This window comes from Miniopterus natalensis, chromosome 6, assembly GCF_054644295.1.
Source record: "Miniopterus natalensis isolate mMinNat1 chromosome 6, mMinNat1.hap1, whole genome shotgun sequence".
NCBI classification, from domain to species: domain Eukaryota; kingdom Metazoa; phylum Chordata; class Mammalia; order Chiroptera; family Miniopteridae; genus Miniopterus; species Miniopterus natalensis.
The window spans coordinates 31,891,796-31,916,349 of NC_142086.1; the positions used below are offsets into that span (position 1 = coordinate 31,891,796).

The following is a 24,554-nucleotide window of genomic DNA, read 5'->3' on the forward strand; positions in this document are numbered from 1 at the left end:
ATAATGGGTGTATGTATGACTATATAAATAATTTTTTAAAAATAATTTAAGGAAAAAGACGAGAGAATGGATAAAGATGGAAAAAAATAAATAAATCTAAAGTAACTCCCCAAAACTATGAATTACTGGAGTCCCTAAAATAATAGGCAGCCCAGCTGGGCGTGGCTCAGTGGCTGAGCGTCGACCTAGGATCCAGGAGATCAGGGTTCGATTCCCGGTCAGGGCACATGATCTTGATCAATGACTCTCTCATCACTGATGTTTCTATCTCTCTCTCTCTCCCTCTCTTTTCCTCTCTCTGAAATCAATAAAGATATATTTTAAAAAATAAAATAAAAAATAAAATAAAATAATAGGCAAATACTTACACTGGTTATGACAAAGGACCAATTTGCAATTATAAAAAAAATTACCATAAGCTAAAAACCTAGATGAAGAATTTAATACAATGTAAGGGGTAAGATAGTCAAATATTTATGAGTCATTTAAGGGAATGATACCTGAATAGGTATTTTTAAACAACGGTTTTATAAAAAGGAATTTTATAAAATAAAAATTTTGTATATTTAAATATTGTATACTAGAGAATCACTACATAATTTAAAAACTGGAAATCATATATTAAATTTTAAAACTGCCCACAAACTGTACATATGTCAACAAGTGTGTTTCACATAATAATCAAGACCATTGGGACTAAAATCTAAAGAATTAGAAATAAACTAAAAAATTATCTATTGTCTTCCCCCAAACCTATAATTTGTTTTTTATTAGATTTTCATTTATTATACACATCACAAAAATGTTACAGGATATTTTAAAACTAGATTATATGGAAAATGATTCTTTCATTTTTTCCCAGATTCCCTAAATGTTTTTACTTCCTCAGTTAAAAACACTGTTACCACTTTAGTGTTTCTTAATTTTTATTTTTTAAAAGTATATTCATTCCCGGCCAGTGTTGCTCCGTGTTTAGAGCGTCAGCACAAGCACCAAAGGGTTGCGGATTCGGTTCCAGGTCAAGGGCAAGTACCTGGTTTTCAGGCTCCAGTCCCAGCCCTGGTTGGGGCGTGTGCGGGAGGCAACCAATTGATGTGTCTCTCTCACACTGATGTTTCTCTCTCTCCCCCCCTCTAAAAATCAATGGGGGAAAAATATCCTCATATGAGGATTAACAACAACAAAAAAGTATATTCGTATGTTCATATGTGGTGATTTCTTTATTTACAGAAATTAAACTTACATAATGTAATTTTACAAAATGAAATGTTACATAATTGAGCTTCCCATAGATGGAACATTTTTGCATAAAATGCAGAGGTGCCCATGTGAGTATGTAGAGCTACCATCCTCCTGCTAATGGCTTTACAGTATGATACAGTACAGGTATAATACTTTTTTAACCTATGATAGAATATTTCAGTATTTTGTAAGTTTTCATTTTTATGAAAAATGCTAAAGTGAACACCCATGGTATAGATCTTTGTGTGTATATGCAAGTGATTTATATATGGAATCTAGAGTCAAAGACATTTTTATTTAGATTTTGATTATTACTGAATATCACCCTCAAGAGAGGCTTTGCCCAGTTATACTCCCACTCAATCTATGAGGCTGCCACAATGGATTTATAAGAATATAATTATTATCTTCAATACGCTTCACTTATTCATTCCAACTCTAAAAGCTAATGCCTATAATTATCCTGATCTGCTATGGGGTTTCCTAAACCTATGGCTTGGTCATATTTGTCTACCTACCTATAGATTTGCCTATCAATCTCCCCAAATAACTAACAAAATTATATTGGAAGCAAGAAGATTAACAGCAAAAATCTTTACTCAAAAAAATGGAAAAAGTAATGTATTTTCCTTTCAAATACTCTTAGAATTTCCTTATGTATCTTCTGCATTAAGTACCTTTACATGATTCTGGCTCTAGAATAAGTAGAGAATCTTATTTATGTCAAAAGCATTCTAGATACTTATTAATTATAAATACATTTGCACAAATTGTCCTTACCTGTGTAACTTTTATATGATCATGGGGTGTAGGTTCACATAATCCAGTTAAATCAGGATTATAACTCCTTCCATCGGGATAAAGGTAGCTGGATTATAAACAGAATTGTTATTACTAGAAACATATGTTTTAATTGCAGTTAGGTTATTTAATCAAATTCTTCTATATTCAAACACACATTTGTATATTTCCTTTTTATGTAACTTATATCAAGAACCTATTCTATCACTAATGCCATAATAAGTTCTTTTTAAAACATTTAAAATCTAGAAATAATTTTCATATATGAAATGTATAACTCAGCCAATAAGCAACCATTTTCAAATAAATAACCTAACAGGCATATACTAAAGATAAGTTAAAAATTTATTTTACTGGTCTCTCATGTTCTATTCCAGTCTACTTTGAATATATATATTTTTACAATTATTACATCTTTCATTTGAAGCATAGTTAACGTTAAAGGTATTTTACACAAATATATTTAACACCACAAAGAGAAAAACAGAATTAAATATTTCTCCCAAATGTTATTCAGACATTTGTATAGTGTTCCCATTTCTCTAGTTTCCCACTCTCTTTTTTTCCATCTCACTTTCTACTCACCCAACACAAGTTTAAAGAAATCAGAAAGTGTTATAAGTCCATCCTTCATTTACTTCAAATCAAGCTACAAACACAATGATTTATAAACATAAGGTTCATTATTAGAGAGAACTGAAATAAGAACTAACTCTCTAAAGTTATAGTAATGATGCCATCTTGCTGTGCTAAAAGAGTTTTTAGTAAGAAACTTATTAAAATTAAGTTTATTGTGTTGGTAAATACCTATTTAAAAATTTTTTTAATGGCAGTATTACTGTTGGATTTTGTCAACTCATTAAGTTATGGTTAATTTTGTTCAATATCTTTCTGTTCTAGACGGCTTAAATGAAAAATTAAGAATATACTATTACAATGGTGAATACTTTAAAGGGCGAACTATTAAAACTATTCTGTGAAGTAACAAAAAACATTTATCCTTAAATGAAGAGTCTATAAATATGTTAGTGTTAACTTGGAGAACAGACAATTCTCAAACGGTAAGGAATAAATCAATGAGATAATTTTTTTAAGATTTAGGAAAAGGAGTTGACTACATCTGAATATGATATAAATGTATAGTTCATTATGGGGATGGGATAAAATTCTACAAATATTAAATGAGGAGTGATAAGCAAAGGTTGATAAGTAAGTTTCTTTTTATACCCTGAAGTGTCCAATTTTAAAAATTATTATGTAAATTTTGATCACCACACTTCAAAAAAACATGAAGAAATTCTAGGAAGAAGTCAGAAATGAAAATTTACAAATATGACAATAAGACTGTTAGAGAAAAAGTTAAAGGTTCTCTTTATTTAGTGTATAAAGGGCAATTCAATTATAATTGTCCTCAGTAAACCAGGGTGAAAGACAGTGAAGGAGGAAAGCATCTTGGCTGGTTATCAAAATAAATTTATCACCTATGTAATACAATATTGGTTAAATATCAGGAAGAACTGTTGACCCTGATGATAGCTGGACTAGACAGGTGATTTCCCTTCTGTGCTTTTACTGATCTTAAAACGAAAAATGATCTAATATAGTATCTATTTTAATATAACCTAAAAATCTGATCTGCTTATCAGATTAAAATTCCAATCTGATCCGTTTTTAACATAATTTACCCTAAAGTACAAATTCAATTCTTCACACTTCCCTGACGATGTGTATGTATGTGTGTTTGTGTAAATATTAAGTTAATTTATGTAGGTGTTCAGAAGCTACACTACTGATTACAAATCAGTGTTATTTTTATTGACTTTTGAAAAATAGATGGAAGGCATTGTAATAATATAAATAACTATATCAAATTACAGATTTGCCCACTCATAACCTCTATTTATAAATTAAAACTTTAAGGCACATTTTCTTAAAAACAAAAATCCTGCAATCATAGTGATTCAAAGCTACACATATGAATCTCTACTGCACTAGAGGAAAAGTATAACTGGGAACGGCAAATTTATCATAATTAAGAGAAAAAAAGAGAAGAGCACAGTACCACGGTTTACCATACAATTCTCATGTAAGGATTTCTAGAAAGCTCACAACTATAAGAAAATGCACTTTTTCTTTACATAGATCCCACCACTTTTTTTTGGCGATTATTTCTGGAAAGGTAAAACTTAAATCATTTGCTCTTTCCTGACTCTGGCAGACCTCCTCCTGCTCGGTTTCTATCACATTCCACGCTGCAGCAGGTGGAATCACCTGTCTCCAAGTTACTCAATAAGGCAAAGGGCAACAAAAAGTCAGTGTGGTGAAGAAACACTGAAAATATAACAAAAGAAGTGGAACAGGACTAAAATGAATGAGAGTTGTGTTTACTATGAAGGGGCTTATCAGGCTGCCTCAAATTTGTGGGTAGGCAAAAGTAGGTTTACAGTTATTCGTATGGAAAATACAGTAACTAATGAATAATAACACAATAATAAACTGCTTCCCATGTTCACAACTGTAAACCTACTTTTGCCCACCCCTGTGTGTGTATAGTTTTATATCTATTTTAAAACAACTTTTAAGTTGCAACTTATTTTCCTTTAAAAGATATAAACTAGTCATTTCATGTTGGAATTTATTTGCTATAACATATAGGTAAAATTCAAATAACTAGGATACCTTACAATAACTATTTTAGATTAGGAGATAAACAATAAAAATGAAGGAGAATCTATTTCTTAGTCTTGAAATAAAAACCAAGCAACCATGTCACCAGCCTCACTATCCATTTTCTCCATCTCAGAGCAGCCTGTACTTTTCACATTTGTGAATGTTCCCTGACGCCCATTTCTCATACTCACAATCCTTCCCTGCTGCCATCAATCAGGGCTTGAAATAAGGGCTTGTTATGAGGTATGGTCTGTAAGATATTGCCATCCCCTGTCACATAGCCGATGGCCCACTGTCCCAATCTAGTGCAGCTTAACCGGAAAATGTAGCTGTAAAACACGAGGAAATTATTTAATCACATTCAAAATGTATATAAGCACTATACAATTTGTTAATTTTTTAAAGCTAAAGAATAAACAGAATTATTTAGAATTCCTGATATAAATTTATTTCTTCTAAATTATTTTAACACTATTGTACTCCTCCATGTATTGAACTGTAACAGAAGCAATGATCATTTTCCCTTAAATGTCGTCAGAGTAATATGAGAAAATAATTGAAGTTGTAGACTATCAAGTGATTTATTGCCATCGCCATGGTGCTCTGGCTGGTGTTTCTCAGTGGTCAGAGCGCTGTCCTGTGTACCAAAGGGCTATGTGTTCAGTTCCCGGTCAGGGCATATACCCAGGTTGCAGGTTTGATCCCTGGTCAGGGCGCATAGGGGAGGCAACCAATCAGTGTTTCTTTTGCTCTCCCCATCTCCCTTCTTCTCTCTCTAGAATCAATAAAGAAAACATATCTTCAGGTAAGGATTAAAAACAAAGAAGTGCTAGTGGTAAGAACCAGCTAGGACAAATCACATTTGGAAAGTAAAAATAAAACAGGTAAGTAAAAATTTAATTTGTCCATCTCGGACATAAATTGAGCCAGTTTCTACTGTGGAATTCAATATGTAATTTTATAACTTAAAAAGTATGCAGTTTGGGTTAATAAGTTGTATTAATAATTAAAAATAACACTTTTTCTTTTGAATATTCCAGCCATACTATCTTTAAATAAGAGCTCTAAAGAGCTGACGTAGAAATATTAAGAACCTCACTCTGGTTATAAGAGCCTTTGAAAATAAATTCTCAATAAAGTTTAAAAACATTCTCTTAGCCTGAAAACAGAAAATCAACTTTTCAATTATTGGCATCCTAATCAGATAAAAAAAAATCCCACACAGACTAATGCCTGCCTGTTGGATCCCAAATAAAGCACAACCTGAGGAACCCAACATCCCTGGAAAAGGCCCAACTATTTTCTTTACCATAAAGACAAACAGATGGCCTTCCAAGACAAAGGGCCAGTTAAACAGACATATTTTATAAAACAAATCTGTATCAAAATTATTTGATTTGTGCATTAAGAGAGTTTTCCTAAACACATCTGCAAAGCCCCACCATACCTGACTTACTATAATTTACCACAGCTACACATTTCATCTTTAACTACCTAAAACTAAGTAGAATAAATTGCTGCAGGGCAAGTTGTGAAGAAAAGGAAGGCATCTTTTCAGAGAGCAATATCTTTTTATTAAGAAAACTATTCCAATAGTGATGAGACCCGGCTTTTGCTTCCAACACTGTCATTAACTATCTCTGGATCTTGAAAAAGAGAACATAAGAGGGACTCAGTTTCCTTATTATATTTATAGAACCGAACAAGGTAATTTCCCAAATAACTTGTGTTAAATTGGTTTAACAAAGATTGCATGATCCCAACCATATCACATTTTTCAAAGCATACTCCAAGAACAAAAATATTTTGATGCCAATCTAGACAGTAAAAATTATGGAAAATCCCGGGTTAGATTCTTGGATGAAACAAAATGACTCATCTAAGCCACTGTCCATGTGCAAAATATCTGACCTGCTCTCATGGTCCCAATGAGAACCAGCTCTCCTTAACCTTAACAGAAGACCAGAACGTGAGGTACACTGTTTTCTGCACCCCAACCTTCTTTTTACATACCATACAGATTGTCAAATATAAAAAGGGGGAATTTTTCATTACAGCAAAGAAGAAAGGAATCAACAACATTGGCTTGTGCTTGAAAAGACTTTGTTAAAAGACAAGCACCATTTACACTACAAATCAAATAAAAATATTGGAAGAAAAAGGTAGACTTAAAAAAACACACACATCAAATTCCTTCCTAAAATGAAATGGCCTCTATGTGAAAAATCAGCACACTCATGGACATAAAAATGGTGTCTCCTTACTAAGACGTGAGTGTGTGCAGACAGGTCTGCCAATACTGCTGTACCCAGCACGCCACCTGCCAGGGCACCAATGGCTAGTATATGCCTAATGCATTTCTAGATAAGTTGTGGGGAAATGCATTAATCAGGGAGCAGACATTTTCTGATGCCAGATTTGCCATTAATAAAGTGTGATTTCTTGGGCAAAGTGAGAGGGGCTGGCCAAACAGCCAACCTCTGTGCATCTCATTCAGTTTATCATCTGGAAGATAAACCAATTCTGTGGCTGTAAAGCAACGCGAGGTATAATGGAAGAAGTTCTTAAGGATATGAAACTAGCTTGGTTTACAACAATGGGTTTATATGTGTTTATATGTACATATGTATTTATCACAGGGCCAAGCTGAATGTCTTGAAAAATAATTTTTATAAGAACATGAATCTGATATTCAAATATACACATACAATTTTATACACAAACACAGGTGTCATGAAAACAGTCAGTATGCTATATCCTACTCCAACCTGAAAATCAGAACTCTGAGACCAAATGAACCTCCAAGTTCATCAAATTACAACACATTTTCTTTCACTTTATGACACTAAGTTTCAGAACAAGAGCAATGTATCATTTTAAAGGATTCACTTAAGAAGCACTGTTTTGGTCTATTAGCTTTCCCCTCCCTCCACCCCCATGGGCGTTACTGATTTATTTAGGAATGAATCATAAAGGACTTTCATCTTTATTACACCACAGAATGTGACTGCTGAAAAGTCCTACCTTCCAGGTTTGGTGCTGTACTTCTGCAGGCGTGCCTTCACTTCATCATAGGTGAGAAACGCCATGTAACCAGGATGTGTTACAGCCAAGAAATTCCAATTCCGCAGAATAGAGCCCCAAGGCTAAAAATATAAATGAAACATATTAACTACATAACATCATGTATACCAACCCATCACTTAAATACACTTCCTGAAATTCTCCTGTATATTTTCAAGGTGAATATGAGCTTATGTGGCTTAGGCTAACTTTTATCCAACAGTAAACATGCAATAACTTTATCTTTTTGGAAAAATATAATTAGGCAGAAAACATTTCCTAGGAATAGAAAACAGAACAAAAAGGAAAACTAGATAATCTCTTTCTACAAATATTCCCAACAGTGCACCTGTGATCATTTTAAAACCTGAACCACATCGCTCTTCTGTTCAAAGCCCTCCTACTGAGTAAAAGGCAAAGTCCTCGGGAATGGCCTCGACGGGCCTTGCAGCATTCGTCCCCAACTCCCTTTCTCCAGCACCTGCGGTGCATCCCCGCCTTCTGCCTCTTCTCCAGGCACGCTGGCCCCCCTGCTGTGGGCTTGAACACAACTGCACCCTCTCGCCTCGGAGCCTTTGCATTTGCCGATTCCTTTACCCGAATCCTTTCTCGAAATACCGTGATTCCTTTCTCCAAATGTCGCTTCCACAACAGAGCCTTCTCAGAGCACCGTATTTAAAACTGTTTTCTCTCCTCGCATGACTTACCCCCGGGTGTCTGCTTTACTCACTACTGTACCTCTAGAATCTCATTTCGTAGGACAAGAAACTGTACCACAGGACGTAAGTGCAAAGGCAAAGTTTACACATTAGCCATAAGCTACGTCGCGAAGAACGTGCCTGTCTGTTCCCCAAAGGGACCCAGGCGCTGGCACCGGGTGTTGGAAGCTGCAGCGAGGCAGGGCCACCGCTGCTGCACAGCCCCGGCTGGGGCCTCACTCCCAATGTGGTGTCTGCCACACAACATGCCCCGTACTCACACCGGTTTATCCCTGCATAGCTAGGAAATTAGAAATGGTTTTTGGTTTAGGAGGGAGTGATGCAACCACCTTTCCCAGAAGTACAAGCACAAGGTTTGTATTCTTCTCTCTTTAATGTGATTAGCTGTCCCCCAGTCAGTCACCATGGCAAGAGAAGAAAGGCAATCAGTGACAGACAATTTGGCTTGAGGGTGTGGCTGAACCATCTCAGCCAGATTTTGAAGGCCCAAGCTACATTTTCCCCAAGGAACTGGCAGCACACTGTATCTGATGTGCCAGATTATTAACTCACATCTACATGAAAGAAAAAAAAAAAGGTCGTTTCTTTTGCCAAGGGAAAGTCGTAGAAACAGTCATCTAGAAATGACTATTGGTAAGAGGGCTTCTGCTTTGTGTGTTTTGAGACATGTTCCTCAATACTGTTAAGCGTTTCAAATTCGCGAGGCCAAATTCTTCAAAGATCAAACCTATCCCTTGAGATCAGGGTACCGAGGGAAGGAATGATTTAGTAACAAAGAGCTTTTTAATCTTTCCTGACAAGAGAAAAATCTTTAAGGCATTTCCCCATCAAGCTGAAATATCCAACTGGGCAAAAAGCAGCTCTATAGAACACTGTTACGAGAGCCTTGTCTATGTACTGAAACAAAACATATTTTTAATTTTCTTCTTAAAGGCACGGCTAGACATTGCATAAACAATCCTTGGAAGAATAGCAGTGTATGTTTTAAAAAACTGAGAAAAAACTGCTATTACAGGCACTGGGATTTGTTTGGTTTTGATCTGCTTCCCTGTCTACAACAAAGACGGAAAGAATATAAAATATTTGGGTCGCTTCCATTGAAGTCCACACAAATTGATGGGACAGTTGTTTTTAAAAAATGCTGAACTTTATAGAGCGCCATTGTACAGATCAAAATACAAGCAAAAAAAATGAAGTTTGAGTCTTGAGCCAACTGCCGCAGTAGTTAGCAACCATTTCCTAGTACTAATCCAGAGGGCTAGCTCCTAGCTGCAAAAATATTTATGTAATAGAAAAAGTCTGTGTACTGTTTTCGTTATGAATACAACCCAGTCAGAAACACGTGGTAGTTATGTGTTATTGTTTTTTAAACTATTTTGCCCACTAATGGTTTAAAGAAGGGAAAATAAAGTGCTTTGGACAGTAAGAATTATTTTGCAATTGGTTTTTAGAGACTAAAGGAAATCTTTTCACACACACAAAAACAAATTTGGAAATGTTTAATGACTAATAATAAATTAATGAAGTGAATTAAGGAGACTAGTCCCTCCATTCTCCCCAAATTCGATTATTTTCAAAAATAGCCATTTACTAAGTTATAACTTACGTTGGTGGAGGGGCCTCAGCTGGTCTGCCCAGATACTTTTTCTTATTATTTGCAACAATGAGTGCCTTTCCTCCTATTTTTTTCCCTTATTCCATTGATGTTATGTATTCCATAGTATATTCCCCCAAATCATTCGCCCCTTACCCTGCTGCTCCTCAAATTTATTGCCCGGTTTCTCAACAATCCAGTCTTCTCTACCGTGGGGAAAGTGGGGGAGAAGGGGAACAACAGCCCCCAAGAGAGGGAAGAGAGCAGCTAACCCCTGTACTCTACCCCAGGACTTAAGTACCTGCCGAGCCTAGGTCTCTGAAATACGTGGAGTTCGTCTCCTAGCCTCTGCCAACTCCTCCTTCAAACCCTTAGGCTCTCTCTAAATGTGAGACCCCATCCTGAGAGGGCACCGTGCCCACTTTCAGGCCCCACTCTGCTAAATACCCCATGTCCCACAGTGTAGAGCCAGAATTCACTGCCAGTTAACCACCAATATCACAGCTGCAGAAGACTATTCATGCAGTTAGTGTTCACAAACCTACATTTTCATGTTGAATACATAATTACAACTTAAAACTATTACTCAATTTTTAAAGTTGTGTAAAAAGAAAAGATCAGTAAAAGTTAATACACCCACTCTTCTATTCATAGAACCAACTTTTTTTCTTATTTAAAGTAGATGTATGATTACTCATTTGAATAATGAAACTGAAAGCAGTAAAAATCTAAGACATATACAGGGGCTAATGAGGGCTCTTTAGCTTCTTCTGTAATTAAGTGTTTGAAAAGAAACTATGCATTCTTTGGTCCATAAGGAAGAGTTTGGTTTTATTACCTAAAACTTTTTACAGCAGCTCTGCTTAAAAAGCTTCTTTTCCTCTCCCTTCCTGATGAGCATAAATAAGATATACATAACAGTGTATTAAGACAAGTTGGGCTGTTTTAAAGTGAAACAGCTTATGAGAAAATACGTGCGCATATTAAATAGCAGTTTGGGTAAGTGTTTAACCAACATTAAGTTGCTCCTGTACTTTAACATATAACTCTGAGGTATTCTAGCATTTAACATGCACACTAACAGTCATCCAGGCTCCCCCTAAAACACACTTTTCCTAGAACGTTAGGTCTAAGGTATGAAAATAATCTTTGTTCTCTCCCTTCACAAGTGGAAGAGGCAAAGCTCCTACTACTTAGACTGTCTTCGTATCACATTCAAGTATCTGGAAAATTTTAAGACACTGATTAGTATCAGGTAACACAACCTTTTTCTAAAATGTATCTTAAAATCATATAAGCTGGCAACCTATAGATACCAAGGGAGTAATCACAAAACTGCTGTAAACTGAAAATAAGCAAAAGCACATTTTGTGCAGTCACTTATCTAATTTCTTATCGTATATGCCCTAGGAAGGATTATAACTGTAAAGTTGTAATAAAGTAAAACATATTCGATGAGTATTGTTGACAAGAGTTAATTTGCCTTCTGTTAACAGGTTCTTTCATAAATTAGAAGTTAATCCCATGCAATCTTGTTTTCTTACATAAATCAGTCACCCAATCCTTGCAGGCTAGTGCAAAGCAGAGTCCTAAATCACAGAGGCAAAAGACTTATAACATGGCAAACAGAAAAACCAATATTATACTCTTAACGTTTGTTGAAAGCATGTTTCAAACAATAAATCCTACTACACACTAAAGTAACAAAAAACTACATCAGAATATAAGCAAGCCTGGTTTCTGATCAATTTGCCTCACTGACTATATCATTTATCCTGATGATTTTAGGTGGGACTCTTTCATTTCATGACTCCTAGAACTGAATCCCATAGATGAAACACAATTTAGTGGTAGGGCCAAATTCAAAACACAAATTTTAAGTCTTTATGTTTAGGGTAATGCCATTAAGACACACAAAAGAATACAATGTTAACACCGAACTTTCATCACATGATACCTGCTTTTCTGAATAGCTATGTAAAGACAATTATAAAGAAATGATTTAAAAAAAATAAAAATAACATGAGAAGGTTAATCTCAAAATGATATATATTAGGGAGAAAACAGGAAATAAAATACTAATTTTCCAAAAGAGAGATTTGTTAAGTGACCTATAATATTGATGGAATATGTATATAGCAACTGAAAATTGAAAATTATATTGATGAAAAATATTTTCTGACATGGAAAGATGTTTATAACATATGACTGAACGAGCAAAGCAAATGGTAGAACAGTACACAATGGAGTAATCTCCTATACAGAACAGGATACAATTTCTGTCTATTTCCACATATACTATTTACCTTCTCACCTAATGAATGTGGGAGGCAAAGGAGAAAAGTTAGGATACAACCCAGCAAATGCCCACCTGCAAAAGCTGCATTATATCAGTTACTGGGCCAAAAAGACTAACAAAGTAAAGTGAGAAATTAAATAAGGAATTGAAAACAAAGCTCCTTTGCATGAATCTTCTCAAAGCTAACAAGCAACTCTTAGGCTCACAGCACCCGACAGTTGAAACAAACTCTAAACTTACAGCAATGACTAGTTTTAAAATTATGGACACCCAAAATGAGACTATAACCAATTTGTTTGTATGTGTGTGCATGTGTGTGTATGTGTGTAAAAGAGAGGTATACACATGTGTGCACACATGCACACTGCACACACACAAGGGAGGGAGGGTTAAGTGAATGGAAACTTACCTGAAATAGCCTGGTAAAAATATCAAATTCAAAAACCGAAATATAATCATTACATGTTAAATCAATTGTTGATTTTAGAGCCATTGCTTCCAGGCCAGAGCTAATTTGATGGACCTCATGAAGGCACTGTCTGAATACTTTCCATGGCACAATAGTTCTGCACAAGAAAAAAAATGAGTAAATTGAATCAAGTGTCATTTAAGAAATACCTTCCATTGAAACAGCACGATTCCATCATAACATTAATATAATTGCATTTGTACGAAAAGACAAATAGTTGAGAATATTGTCCATAATTCAAAACGCATGTAATGGGTTTTGCTAACTGGATTATTTTCCATTCACTAAGAACATGACAAAAACCTAAATCAATTTCTTCTCTCAAACAGTCCTTGGCTATCAAGATATTTCTAAAGATGCACGCGAAAGGAGGTATTAGGTCAAAGTCCTGTATGTCTGACCTCTTTGTGTATACAAGATTATGAAACTTAGAATCAAGTTAAACTCTCCCTATTTATTTTCTTAAAATAATTACAAGATGATGAATTCATATAATAGAATCCTTTGTTCTCTGCCCCATTCTCTACCATCTTGAGAAAGATCAGGTGGAAAGTCATTAATATATTTTAGCCATTACACCAATGTTTTCTGCAGAGATGAAAAGCACGTGTCATCTAACCTTTCATATGAATGCAAAGGGAAATCTTAGTATTTTTCAACCAACCACACACAATATCTATCACATAGAATTTTATTTATTAAACACTTATTCACTAATTTATTTATATTAAATATCATGCATCAAAAATTTTATTAGGTAATGCATTTATATGGTTCAAAAATTTAGAACAGCATAGAATGGTATCCAGGAAAAAGTCTCCTAACCTATCCCCTTCCTGACCAGTTTCCAACATTCACCCACTTCCTCCCCACCATGAAATTAAGTAACACTTGTTCATTCCTTAGTTAATGTTCCTCCTTTGGGATGTTAAATGCCTACACCACAAGAGGGGGAAGAAAGAAACCATTCATATTTTTAACATTTTAAAGTTGCAGTTTTCACAGTAACACAGCATAAGAGCTATACATACCCTTTTATAAGACTTCATGTATTTAAATTGTAGGCTTTTCTTTACCAGTATCTCTTGAGAAATAAGGCTCAGGCAGAATAGACTAAATTGGCCCCATCCTAAACCAGTCCTCCCAGTGAAGCATCACCATAAATATACAACTTCCATATTCATTCAGTAATCATCTACTGTGTGGTTGTCAAATTTGAGCATGCGTCAGAATCATTGAAAGGATTGTTGATACAGAAATTGCTGATCCTCAACCTAAGATATTCTAATTCAAGATGACTGGGGTGGGGTCTGAGAATTTACAGTTCTAACAAGTTCCCAAAAAATGCTGATGCAGCCAGTCTGGGGCAACACACTGAGAGTCACTCATCTCGTACACCTAATAACTGCTAAGGCAAGGTCTATTTCTGTGGAGAAATCTAACTAAATGCCATCTCCTCCTTGCAGAGCACATTTTCAGGGTACAAGTAGGGGTGTAATGCTAAGGAATATGGAGGCAGGATATTTAAGGAAAAGCTGGAGGAATTACAAAAAAGGAGCAATCTGTGGCAAGATAAATAAACGAACGGTGAGCCAGGCTTACAGCAGTATGCTGCAGTTACAAGGCAGTTTAGGTTTGATATACCATCAAAAGAAAAACTATGAGGCTGATTACATCAAAAGGTTTTCTCTATGTATGAAAAAAACAGGAAACCACAGAGAGCAGAGAGATACCACATCAGATGCCATTTAGAAGAAACACGCATTGGGCTCTGATTAAGGTTACCAAAATGTTGCTGTTTTAAAAGAACAAGGAAAACTTTGATAATATTAGAAGGCTATTGATTTATAATGCAGTGTAAACATGCATTTTGTCCAGCTTCGTTACAGCTGCTGTGGAAGTAGTGACGCCTAAGAAGCCCAGTCTCCTTTGCCAGATTAAAGTTCCAAATATTCAACACACAAAGGGGACATGAACCATGATATTCAATGTAAAAAACAATTAAAGAACTACTGATTTAAGAATGGTATATGTTTTAACTTTTGTATAGAAATGTTTAAAAATTTATCTTGTGTATACAGTATAAAAAGTAAATAAATTGACCAAATAGACACCTTTAATGTCTGTTATCCATAAAACTATCCGCATCCCAATAGTTAAGGTACATACATACAGATCATAATTCTTTTGAATATCCAATGATTTCCCAAGGCAAATTATTTTTTTTTTAAAAAGTACTAATTTCTAAAATTTTAGTCTAATATAGCATTTTGGAACAACAATTTACAGAGGGGCAAGGTATATTTCCACAGTAGTTGTGTAAATGAGACTTCCTCATAGTTCACTTGTGATAAGCCTAATGTCCAAAAAAGCATTTGCTCAAACCTTAATTTAGAGTAGTGACAGGAATTAAGAAGAAAGGGCAAAATTTGGTTAACTTACTATATACGAAAGATTGTACAACAAATACCTTCCTTTGATCAGCTGAGCCAAACGCCCACCATGAGAAGGTGAGGGGAATGGTAGGAAGGACAGAAACAGAGTACAATGACAGGTTTGAAAAAAAATTGTTTTAGAACTATTGCACTAAGGATCTAGACTTTCCACAGAGGTTTTCAAGTTGCTACCATATTTATTCCTGAGGTGTGCTGGGGTGGAGGCTGGGGGGTAACTTTTTACATCTTTAAATCAAACTACAGCAACAAGACAGAGTGGTAGTTTCTACTACCTCTCCCCCTAGAGATGAAGAAAGTGAGAGAAAATATTAATGACAAACTGTCTTACAAATACATAGAAACATCAGTGTGCTACCTGAGACCTGGGAAAGAAAAGAGGAAGAGAAAGAAAAGAAATACAGGAATAAAAAGAAAAAGAACATCTAAACTTTAAAATCTCACTAGTCCAGAAATATTCTAATCTGTCCTTTTGCCACTTAAATTATAAATCACTTTAATTATAAGTTGAATGAACTTTAAAATCCACTAAAAAGCAAAAGTAACTGTCAATCCCCAAAGAATGGAATATAAGACCAATGAGTAGTCACATACTTGTAATAATATTATTTCAGGATCTTTAGATTTCCAATAGGAACAAGAGCTGCCATTTACTGATGGCTTATTATCTGCCAATCTCCAAGTTCTTTATATATACAACTTGAGTTTGAAACAGTTTAACACTATGAGGCATATATTTATCTTTATGATACAGATAAAGTGAGGCTTAAAGAGGTTATGGGATTTGCCCAAGAAAGACCTTAGATGTGTCAGGTGTTGTGCTAGGTTCTGAATGTAAATATAAAGTCACAATCTAATAAGTGGAATTCTAAATAAATTATGGTATGCATGTGCCATGGGAACCCCATGAGATGGAGATCCATGAGAACAGACATTGTATTTTATTCATCTTTGCCCTAGACAAATGAGGTATACAACTAAAATGAGTGTTTTCAAATTAAACTGTGTCTAGGGAAGTCAAGAGAGTGTTTCACAAGAGTGTTTCACGAGAGTGTTTCACAGAGAAGGAGCCTAGAAATTTGTGCTACCATCTGCCTGCTACACAGAAATCTTAAAAAAAACGATAGTAGTTTTATATTATGTCTGGAGACAGGAACTTGATAAATTATAAGGCTATATTATAATTCTGTTATTAGATAACAGTCCCTGGTCTATCACAAAAACAAAATAATTATATTTTAAAATCTTGAAAATAGTATCCTTTCAGAGAAAATAGGATCAAGTCCACACACAGAAACAAAACTGCAAAGGGTTCAGCAGGTCGGCAGCTGACAAACCACTCAACTTTCCAGGCTTATCTATTCCTCTGTAAAGTGGAGGAGAGTATTAGATCTTTTCATTTGAAAATTCTGCAGTTTTAAGACAAAAGTATAAAGGAATGAAAGAAGGTTACAATAATAAATATGTTAGAATAAAAATGTTAGAAGATTGATACCCAAAGAAAGGCAAAACATTTTCAAGAAACCACAAGTTCAAAAAAATCTATACGTTTTATTTTTAACTCGCATGGGGGGGGGGGATCATATACTTAAAGTGTGAATCTCAACGAAGGCCACGGTATCTGAAAACAGGAACTTTAGTATACTTCTGGTGTGAACAAATGAGAATTTACACAGCATTTTTAGAAGGCAATTTGACAGCAGGTTTCAAAAGCATATACATTTTAACCCAGAAAGCCTACTTCTAGGGATTTCACCTAAGAAAATTATGTCAATGGCCTATTATTAAATGGGAATAGCATTTTAAAAATTGTATGTCCTTCATCACCCAATGCTACAAACTATCTAGAACAGCTGCAAAGATCAACACAGATTTTAACTGATGATAACTGAACAATGGTAGGATTATAAGTGATTATTTTTTCTATATTTATAATAGGCTCTGATTGCTTAAAGGAACAAAAGATATACTACAACCATTTTAAAATATATTATGGAATCATAGGAAGAATAACAAATAAGAATAGTATTTTCCTATGATATGGTTTTATATGTAGGAAATACAAATGAATTTTCATATTGAACTATGAGAAATAATAAGAGACCTCAACATGCTTGCTGAATACAAGCACAATATATATCAGTTGTATTTCTAAATATAAACCATATATAATTAGAAAATAAGACTTAAAAATACTTGACTTGTATAATAGCATCTGAAAGCCTCAAAAATAAATAGGAATAAAGTAATAGGAGATAAGAAAAGCCACAACATAAACATACACATACACAATCAGAGATATGACACCAAGAAATATAACATTTATTTGAAAATTCTGCTGTTTTAAGACAAAAGTATAAGAAAGACAACAATGTTAGAAGATTGATGCCCAAAGAAAGGCAATATATTTTCATGAAATCACAAGTTCAAAAAAAGGCTATAAGTTCTATTCTTAACTCATATAGTAAATGAGCAGATTTGATACTGTAAAGATGTGAATTCTCACTAAAATAATTCCTAGTCTTAATATTACCCCAATCAAAAATTCTAGAAGATATTTTTATAGTTGAAATTGATGAGGTGATTTTAAACTTTACAGAAAAATATCAAGAGCCAAGAATAATCAAGCCAATCATAAATAAGAACAACACTGACAAGTTTATACTCTTTAAGTTAATTAAGACAGCGTGGAGGGGGCATTGCGTGCCGGGTGACAACGGTGAAGGGATAAAGAGAAACCAAACTACAGAAAGAACCCTCACAGACACAGACAACAGCATGATGATTACCAAAGGGAAAGGGGTTGGGGTGAGTAAAAGAGGGAAAAGCAGGGATGACCGGTGATGGAAAGAGACTTGTCTTGGGGTGGTGAACACACAGTACAATATACAGATGATGTATCATAGAATTATACACCTGAAACCTGTATGATTTTATTAACCAATGTCAACCCAATAAATTCAATTTAAAAAAAAAAAAAGACTGTGTGGTATTGCACAAGGACATATAGATGAAACAAAACAGAAATTTTAGAAACAAATGGAACCATATCTGAACACTGGATATGTAACATCAATTATATGTAAATATCAGTGAGTAATGGATACTGTTTCCAATAAATGCTTGTTGATCAAATGGATATACATATGAAAGAAAATCAATCTTGACCTTACATAATACCACAGAAAAGTCAATTTAGATTAATCTTGTACCTAATTATGAAAGATAAAACAATAAAGTTTTTTAGAAGAAACACTGAGACTATCTACATTACTTTGGAGCAGGCAAACAATTTAAACAGGGCCCAAAATTCTCAAAAGATGAACAAAAAGATAAATTAAAAATCTATATTCATGAAAAGATACAATGACCAAAGTGAAAAAGAAAGCCACGTACTGGGAGAAGCTATTTAGAGATATATAATCAACATAAGATTCCCATCTATAATACATAAAAACATCTCAATAATAGTCACTCAAAAACTGGGCAAATAATTTCCACATACACACACAAAATCAAAATGTTCAATAAACATACAAAGATGTGTTCAACTTCACTGGTCATCAGGGAAATGTAAATTAAAAACATATTAAGATTCCACTCTGCCCCACCAGATGGCTTACGGGGGGGAGGGGGAGATGAATTATATTATGAAGTATTGGTGAGGATACGGAGCAACGGAAATCTCTAGGCACTACTCATTGGTGATTAAACTGGCAAACCGCTTTGGAAAACTACTAAAAGCTAAAACTATGCATAAACTAGGAGAAAGCAACTACCCTCCTAGATATACACTCAACATAGATATATATGTTTTATTTAAATGTACAAAAAATAAGTCATAGCACTGCTGATAAAAACCCAAGGGAGGAAGAACCCGATGTCTGTCGCCCACAGAATGAAGAGGTAAACTGGATTAGCCGTAGCATGGAGCACGGAGAAGGAACACAGCTCCGCTACATGCAAGAGCGTGGATGCGTTCCGTAACGCAGTAAAGAGGGAAAGCAGCCAGATTTTTTGGAAAGGTTTTTAAATCTTGACTTTAACTACAGGATTCCATGAGGAGAGAAGTCAGGCTACCATGGGCGAGCAGTGGCTGCATGGGAAGAGCTGAAGGGCGGGGAAAGTGGGTTCTGAACTGCAGGTAATATATCATTACCTTATATGGGTGAAATTTACATTGGTGTGCTCACTTTATGAAAATTCCTCACCCTACAGTTATGATTTGTGTACTTTTCTGTATGTATATTAAACTTTAAACTTCAAAAATTTTCACATTAAAAAATCTAAGATTAAAAAGAGACAAAGGAGTGTGGGAAAAGACTAAGTACCTGCCATAATATAAAAAAGGAAATGACCATGTGTGCTTTTTGGCTGTTGGTCTTGTTGCTGTGGTGGTGGTGATGGTGGTAACTGTCTAAGATCCATTCCAGCTCAGGGATATAAAATGTCATCTTGACTTTAAATAAAATGAAAATTTGTTCTCTCTCTATTAATGCATTTCTATTTTCAATTTCACCTGAATTTTGTCAGAAAATTCACCTTGATCAACAAAGATGTGTTTGGTGTCAGTGCTTTTAAACTGAGAGCTAGCTTTGTTCATAATAGAGCATTCATAAAATATCTGATGTTTTTATTTTCATTATGGGATCAAAATATTAGTTCTGTGAGTCCTAAGTATGTTGATATTTTACATACAGTTATTCCTTAAATCCAATCTTTCTTTGTAAAGACTATTTGCTAAAGGACATGAAAATAATTTTTAACAGGCTGTTATTACTGCTCTTGTTCTTCCATCACTAAGGGAAAAACAATTGTTTTCCAGAAACCAACAGAAAGTGGGTATCAAAACCACTCCGGTCCAACAGTCCCCTTATACCTAGCTAATCATGGAGAGGGTGATAACCATGGTTACTAAAGACATACATAATTACATCTAACTATCCTTTCTCATAAGTCAAAATGCCTGACTCTCATACAGAAACACACAGATGCCGGGTATTTCTGATAGATTTTGTTCTTTGTCAAAAAGGGTCCCTATCATTTTGTCTGTGTTGTAGTCAAGTATTACTTTTCTCTATAATGGACAAGTATTCTCATTTTCCAATTCCTAAACTTAAATTTAGAATCAAACATTTTTTAGAAGATTACAGAAACAAGAAAAATAGCTTCTTTAACATTATTCCTGATTTTCTCAATAGCCATGTGTGAGAGATTTGTTTTCTAAACTTCTAGTTTCATAGCCTAGCTTTTGAATGTAATGAACAGTAAATTTACTGTAGCCATGAAATTACTTTATATGTAATTCCATTTTTTCCTAGCTTTGAAAATAAAGTTTATTGGTAGAAAGGGATGGGAAGAGAAACTGCAAATACAATCCATAAAAATATGTCAAAATTTCATTTTTCATTTTTCCACTTAATAGCCATAACCATAGAACAACAGAAAGATTCTGGTCTGGTCTTAAAACAATGAATATTGCCCTTTTCTTTTTAACATACAACTGTTCTTCAGTATATTTCCTCCGAAAGGTCAGTGATACTTGGTGGGTCCATATACACATGAGGTACAATATCTCAAGGATAACAGCAAGATGCCTTTGATCTGCTGTGGTTGGATTAATCAAAATTAGGAAAGTATATACCTTAAAATTAGCAAATCCTGCCACAGAAAGGTGTAAATAAGGCTTTAAAGTTATCTTCCCTTTAGCATTAAGAGACCAACTTGCTTTATCAACAAATAAAAAATGTCAGTAATAAGACAAAATTCGTGCCCTCGCCCGTTTGCTCAGTGGTTAGAGCGTTGGCCTGTGGACTGAAGGGTCCCAGGTTTAATTCCGGCCAAGGGCATGTACCTCCGTTGCAGGCTCATGCCTGGGTGTGTGGAAGGCAACCAACTGATGTGTCTAACATTATGATTCTCTCTCTCTGCCACTCTCTCTGAAAAGCAATGGAAAAAATATCCTCGGGTGAGCATTAAAATATAAAACAAAAAAATTTCCTTATAAATCTCTCTACAAATCTCTTTGCATAGGTCAACTAAAAAGAAATGGGCAAAGTCTGCTAGGTACATAAGTTAAATGGAGGCCAAAGAAATATACAACTTCCCATAACACTTCCAAAACCCTCAGAGAAGAAAGTGTATATATACTATTGTGCATAAGTAGATCCCCCAAAATTCCTTATATTAAAGAGGAACTACTGATGACTGCAGCATAACAGCAAAAACAAAGCTTCACTGGAAAAGTTAGTGTTGTTTCCCACTGATGGTCAATGTCCAGAATAAGATGGATGACAGTCTATTAATGAAAAATAAATCCCTACGTGTTAATTTTAAAAAGCTTTATTTACTTTGCTATTAAGTACAATTTCTCTACCAACAGAAAATGGTACTTAGGAACTGTACAGTCTGAGATCCTACCCTATTTGCAAGCTAACAAGTTAGCCTACCAGTTTCAGGAATGCTGACAGAAGACAGGGTTTGTGGACTTGGTTACTCACAGGAAGAGCCATGGTCCAAATATCAGCATTTTCTGGGACTTGCTCCCTGAGCTTTAATTCCCATAGGACGATGCAAAGAAAGCCAGGTGACATCTGCACACACAGTGAGTTTTATAACTGGAGAGGAACCTAAAGCTTAGAGAGCTCAAATATTTTATATTGGTCAATACATATGCCTGGCATTTGACCTGCAGAGAATTACTACCTCTTTCTTACAAGGCTGTAAGCAAAGATGGTTTTTTGCTCTAGAAGGAGAGAAACGGACTCTCTTTACCTACCAAGATACAAATATCTAGCAGAGAAGGAAAAATAGGTTCAAGAGGGATTAAGAAACAGGACCTTTTTGAATCCAGGGGCACATTATTAAATACTTAATAAGAAAATAATTCTTTCTCTGAATATAATATGAAAATTTCTAAGAATGAGAATATATATATAGAAGTGGTTTAAAAATTTTGTTTCAATGTATTAAATACAATTGATCAGCTGGCTAAAACTAAAGAAATGGAGAGATTTGAAGTCTGATTTTTTTAAAAATAGGGCCCTGCACAAGAGAGCTTTTTAAATAATGTTTTAGGGGGGAAAAATGCAATTTCTGGAAGTTTGAGTGATTGGCTTAATATTCAGAATTATTCAGGAAACATTAATGGTCTCAGCAAATGGCCTGAATGTATCTTCCTCATTTGGCAGAGCAAACAAACAAAAAAAGTGAACTAACTGCTTCTGAAGATGGGGAAGTAAAATAAGAAGCCGAGATCTGGATACAAGAATAGGTTAGACTTTGGAGGACAGGTTACAATTTTATCTTATCATTAGGGAGTTTAGAAACTTCAAAATAAAAAGTTAAAAAGATACTTTTAGACTCTCCCATCTAGGGTGACTGGCTATAATTCACCAACAGTCTTAGTGGTGGATAAAAACACATTAACCTACCTATTCAGTGCACAGGAAATCCAATGCACCTATTCAGTGCACACCAAAAGCCCAACATACATACTCAGTGAAACACATGGAACGTATTTAAAGCAGTGGTTATAAGGAGACTTGTAGAATATTAAAACGAGAAAACAGACTATAAATGCCTTGTTGCTGCTACATACAATGAAAACTTTTAAGTCATTATCTAGTTGATCTTTAAGTAATACCATCTGGTTCATCTTTCTCTAAATCCTACCTTCCTGTAGCATCTATAATACTGCGCTCCCCAGATTTTCTCACTATTTTTCTGGTGATTCCTCCATTTGCTTAAATTTCCTCTGTGCATTCACCAGAATTCTTTAAGGATGTGCCCTCTTCATTCTTTCTACACAGTCTCCATAGTTTATGTCAATTAGCCCAATGACTTCAATAGCTTTCAGAGATCATGAAAGTCAAGTATCTGGGGACCAGGCAAATAATGTAAATGAATAAAGAGGTCCAGGTAAGGACTGCAGTAAATTGGAGGACAGCACACCTAAAATGGGTAACTGGCACCCACATCTAGCCAATTGTTGCCCTGTCAGGATTCAGATCTAATGTTGCCATCACTCCCAATTTTTCAATAAAATTCAATACAATATTTTTGTGTAAAATAAAAAAAAAAATAAAGTTACCAACTTTTTTTTTCATTTCAATATTGCATGAGGCCAAGGAAAGCATTCCACAGGCAGTCTATCTGTGAAGTCTCACAAATGTACTCTCAGTTCTAGACTCTCTATCCTTACTCTATATTCTTTCTACAGCCTCAAGGTTGCATATCCCACCTACTAACAGCTATCACCATGTGGATTTATCCGGGTGCACAAAATCAAACATATGCCGAACTGAACTTATCTGGTTGCCAATCTCTTCTTCCTACTTTTCCTGTCTCAATGAATGGTGACTAGTTGTTCAAATCAAAAATTGAAGCATCGTACTTGACTCTGTTCTTTAACCTCAAGTATGGTTAACTGTACCTTCATATCATTCTTAAGTTCATGTACTTCTTTCTGGTATGAATACAGAGACATTATTTTGTATATTAACTATGTTTTATTTTATATACTGATCATTGTAAGGATATTATAATATCCATCTAGTTTTCTACAAGAGCCTCCTACCTCTCTCTCTCTCCAATTTCTCTTATAATTTATCAGTATCTAAAGTGGGGGGGGGGGGGGCAGTCATAGTCACAGATTCCAGGGGTATAAAACATGATCCTTTTCAAGATGAGAATACTGAAATTCTACTTTCATTTTTATGTAACTTTAAATTTTCATATTACAATATATAATAAAAATAAAGAATACATGAGAATACACATTATCTGTATAGGAGTATATATGTATTTTATATATATATACATGTATGCAGATGACAGATAGTGACAAGATGAATATTCTAAGATGTCCTACATTAAATTACATCAGGCAGGAGAGTGAGAGGAAGAGACAATAATAATTAACCAGTTAATAGCTGTGAGCCAACTAACTAAAGACTGCTCACACTCCTGAGTATGTACTGGAACTTGGAATCAACTCCCATAAGGACTACTGGATGCTGCAGCATCCCACACATACATGGACTTTCAGAACTGTAGGCCATGGCCAAATAAAAGTACTTCTTACAGACTGTGCACCTATCATAAAATTGCCCTCACTGCACCTTTTCCCACTCCCCTTATCTGTAATCAATATAAATTCTTTCAAAACAACTTACACTTTTCTTCAATAAAACATAATGTACAAAAGTGCCCGTCGACTCCAAGGCAACAGATGTGTTTGTCT

At 34.9% G+C, this 24,554-nt stretch overlaps 1 protein-coding gene across 1 annotated transcript in view; it reads right to left on the reverse strand.

The window, feature by feature from the left end:
* Positions 1-24,554, reverse strand: part of CBLB (Cbl proto-oncogene B) — a 192,615-nt gene that overhangs the window by 74,100 nt on the left and 93,961 nt on the right. The window contains exons 6-9 of the mRNA XM_087818138.1: positions 12,798-12,954; positions 7,738-7,859; positions 4,905-5,042; positions 2,023-2,110 (exon numbers count right to left, since the gene is read on the reverse strand). Of these exons, the coding sequence (XP_087674264.1) occupies positions 2,023-2,110; positions 4,905-5,042; positions 7,738-7,859; positions 12,798-12,954 (505 nt within the window). The remainder of the gene's footprint in view (positions 1-2,022; positions 2,111-4,904; positions 5,043-7,737; positions 7,860-12,797; positions 12,955-24,554) is intronic.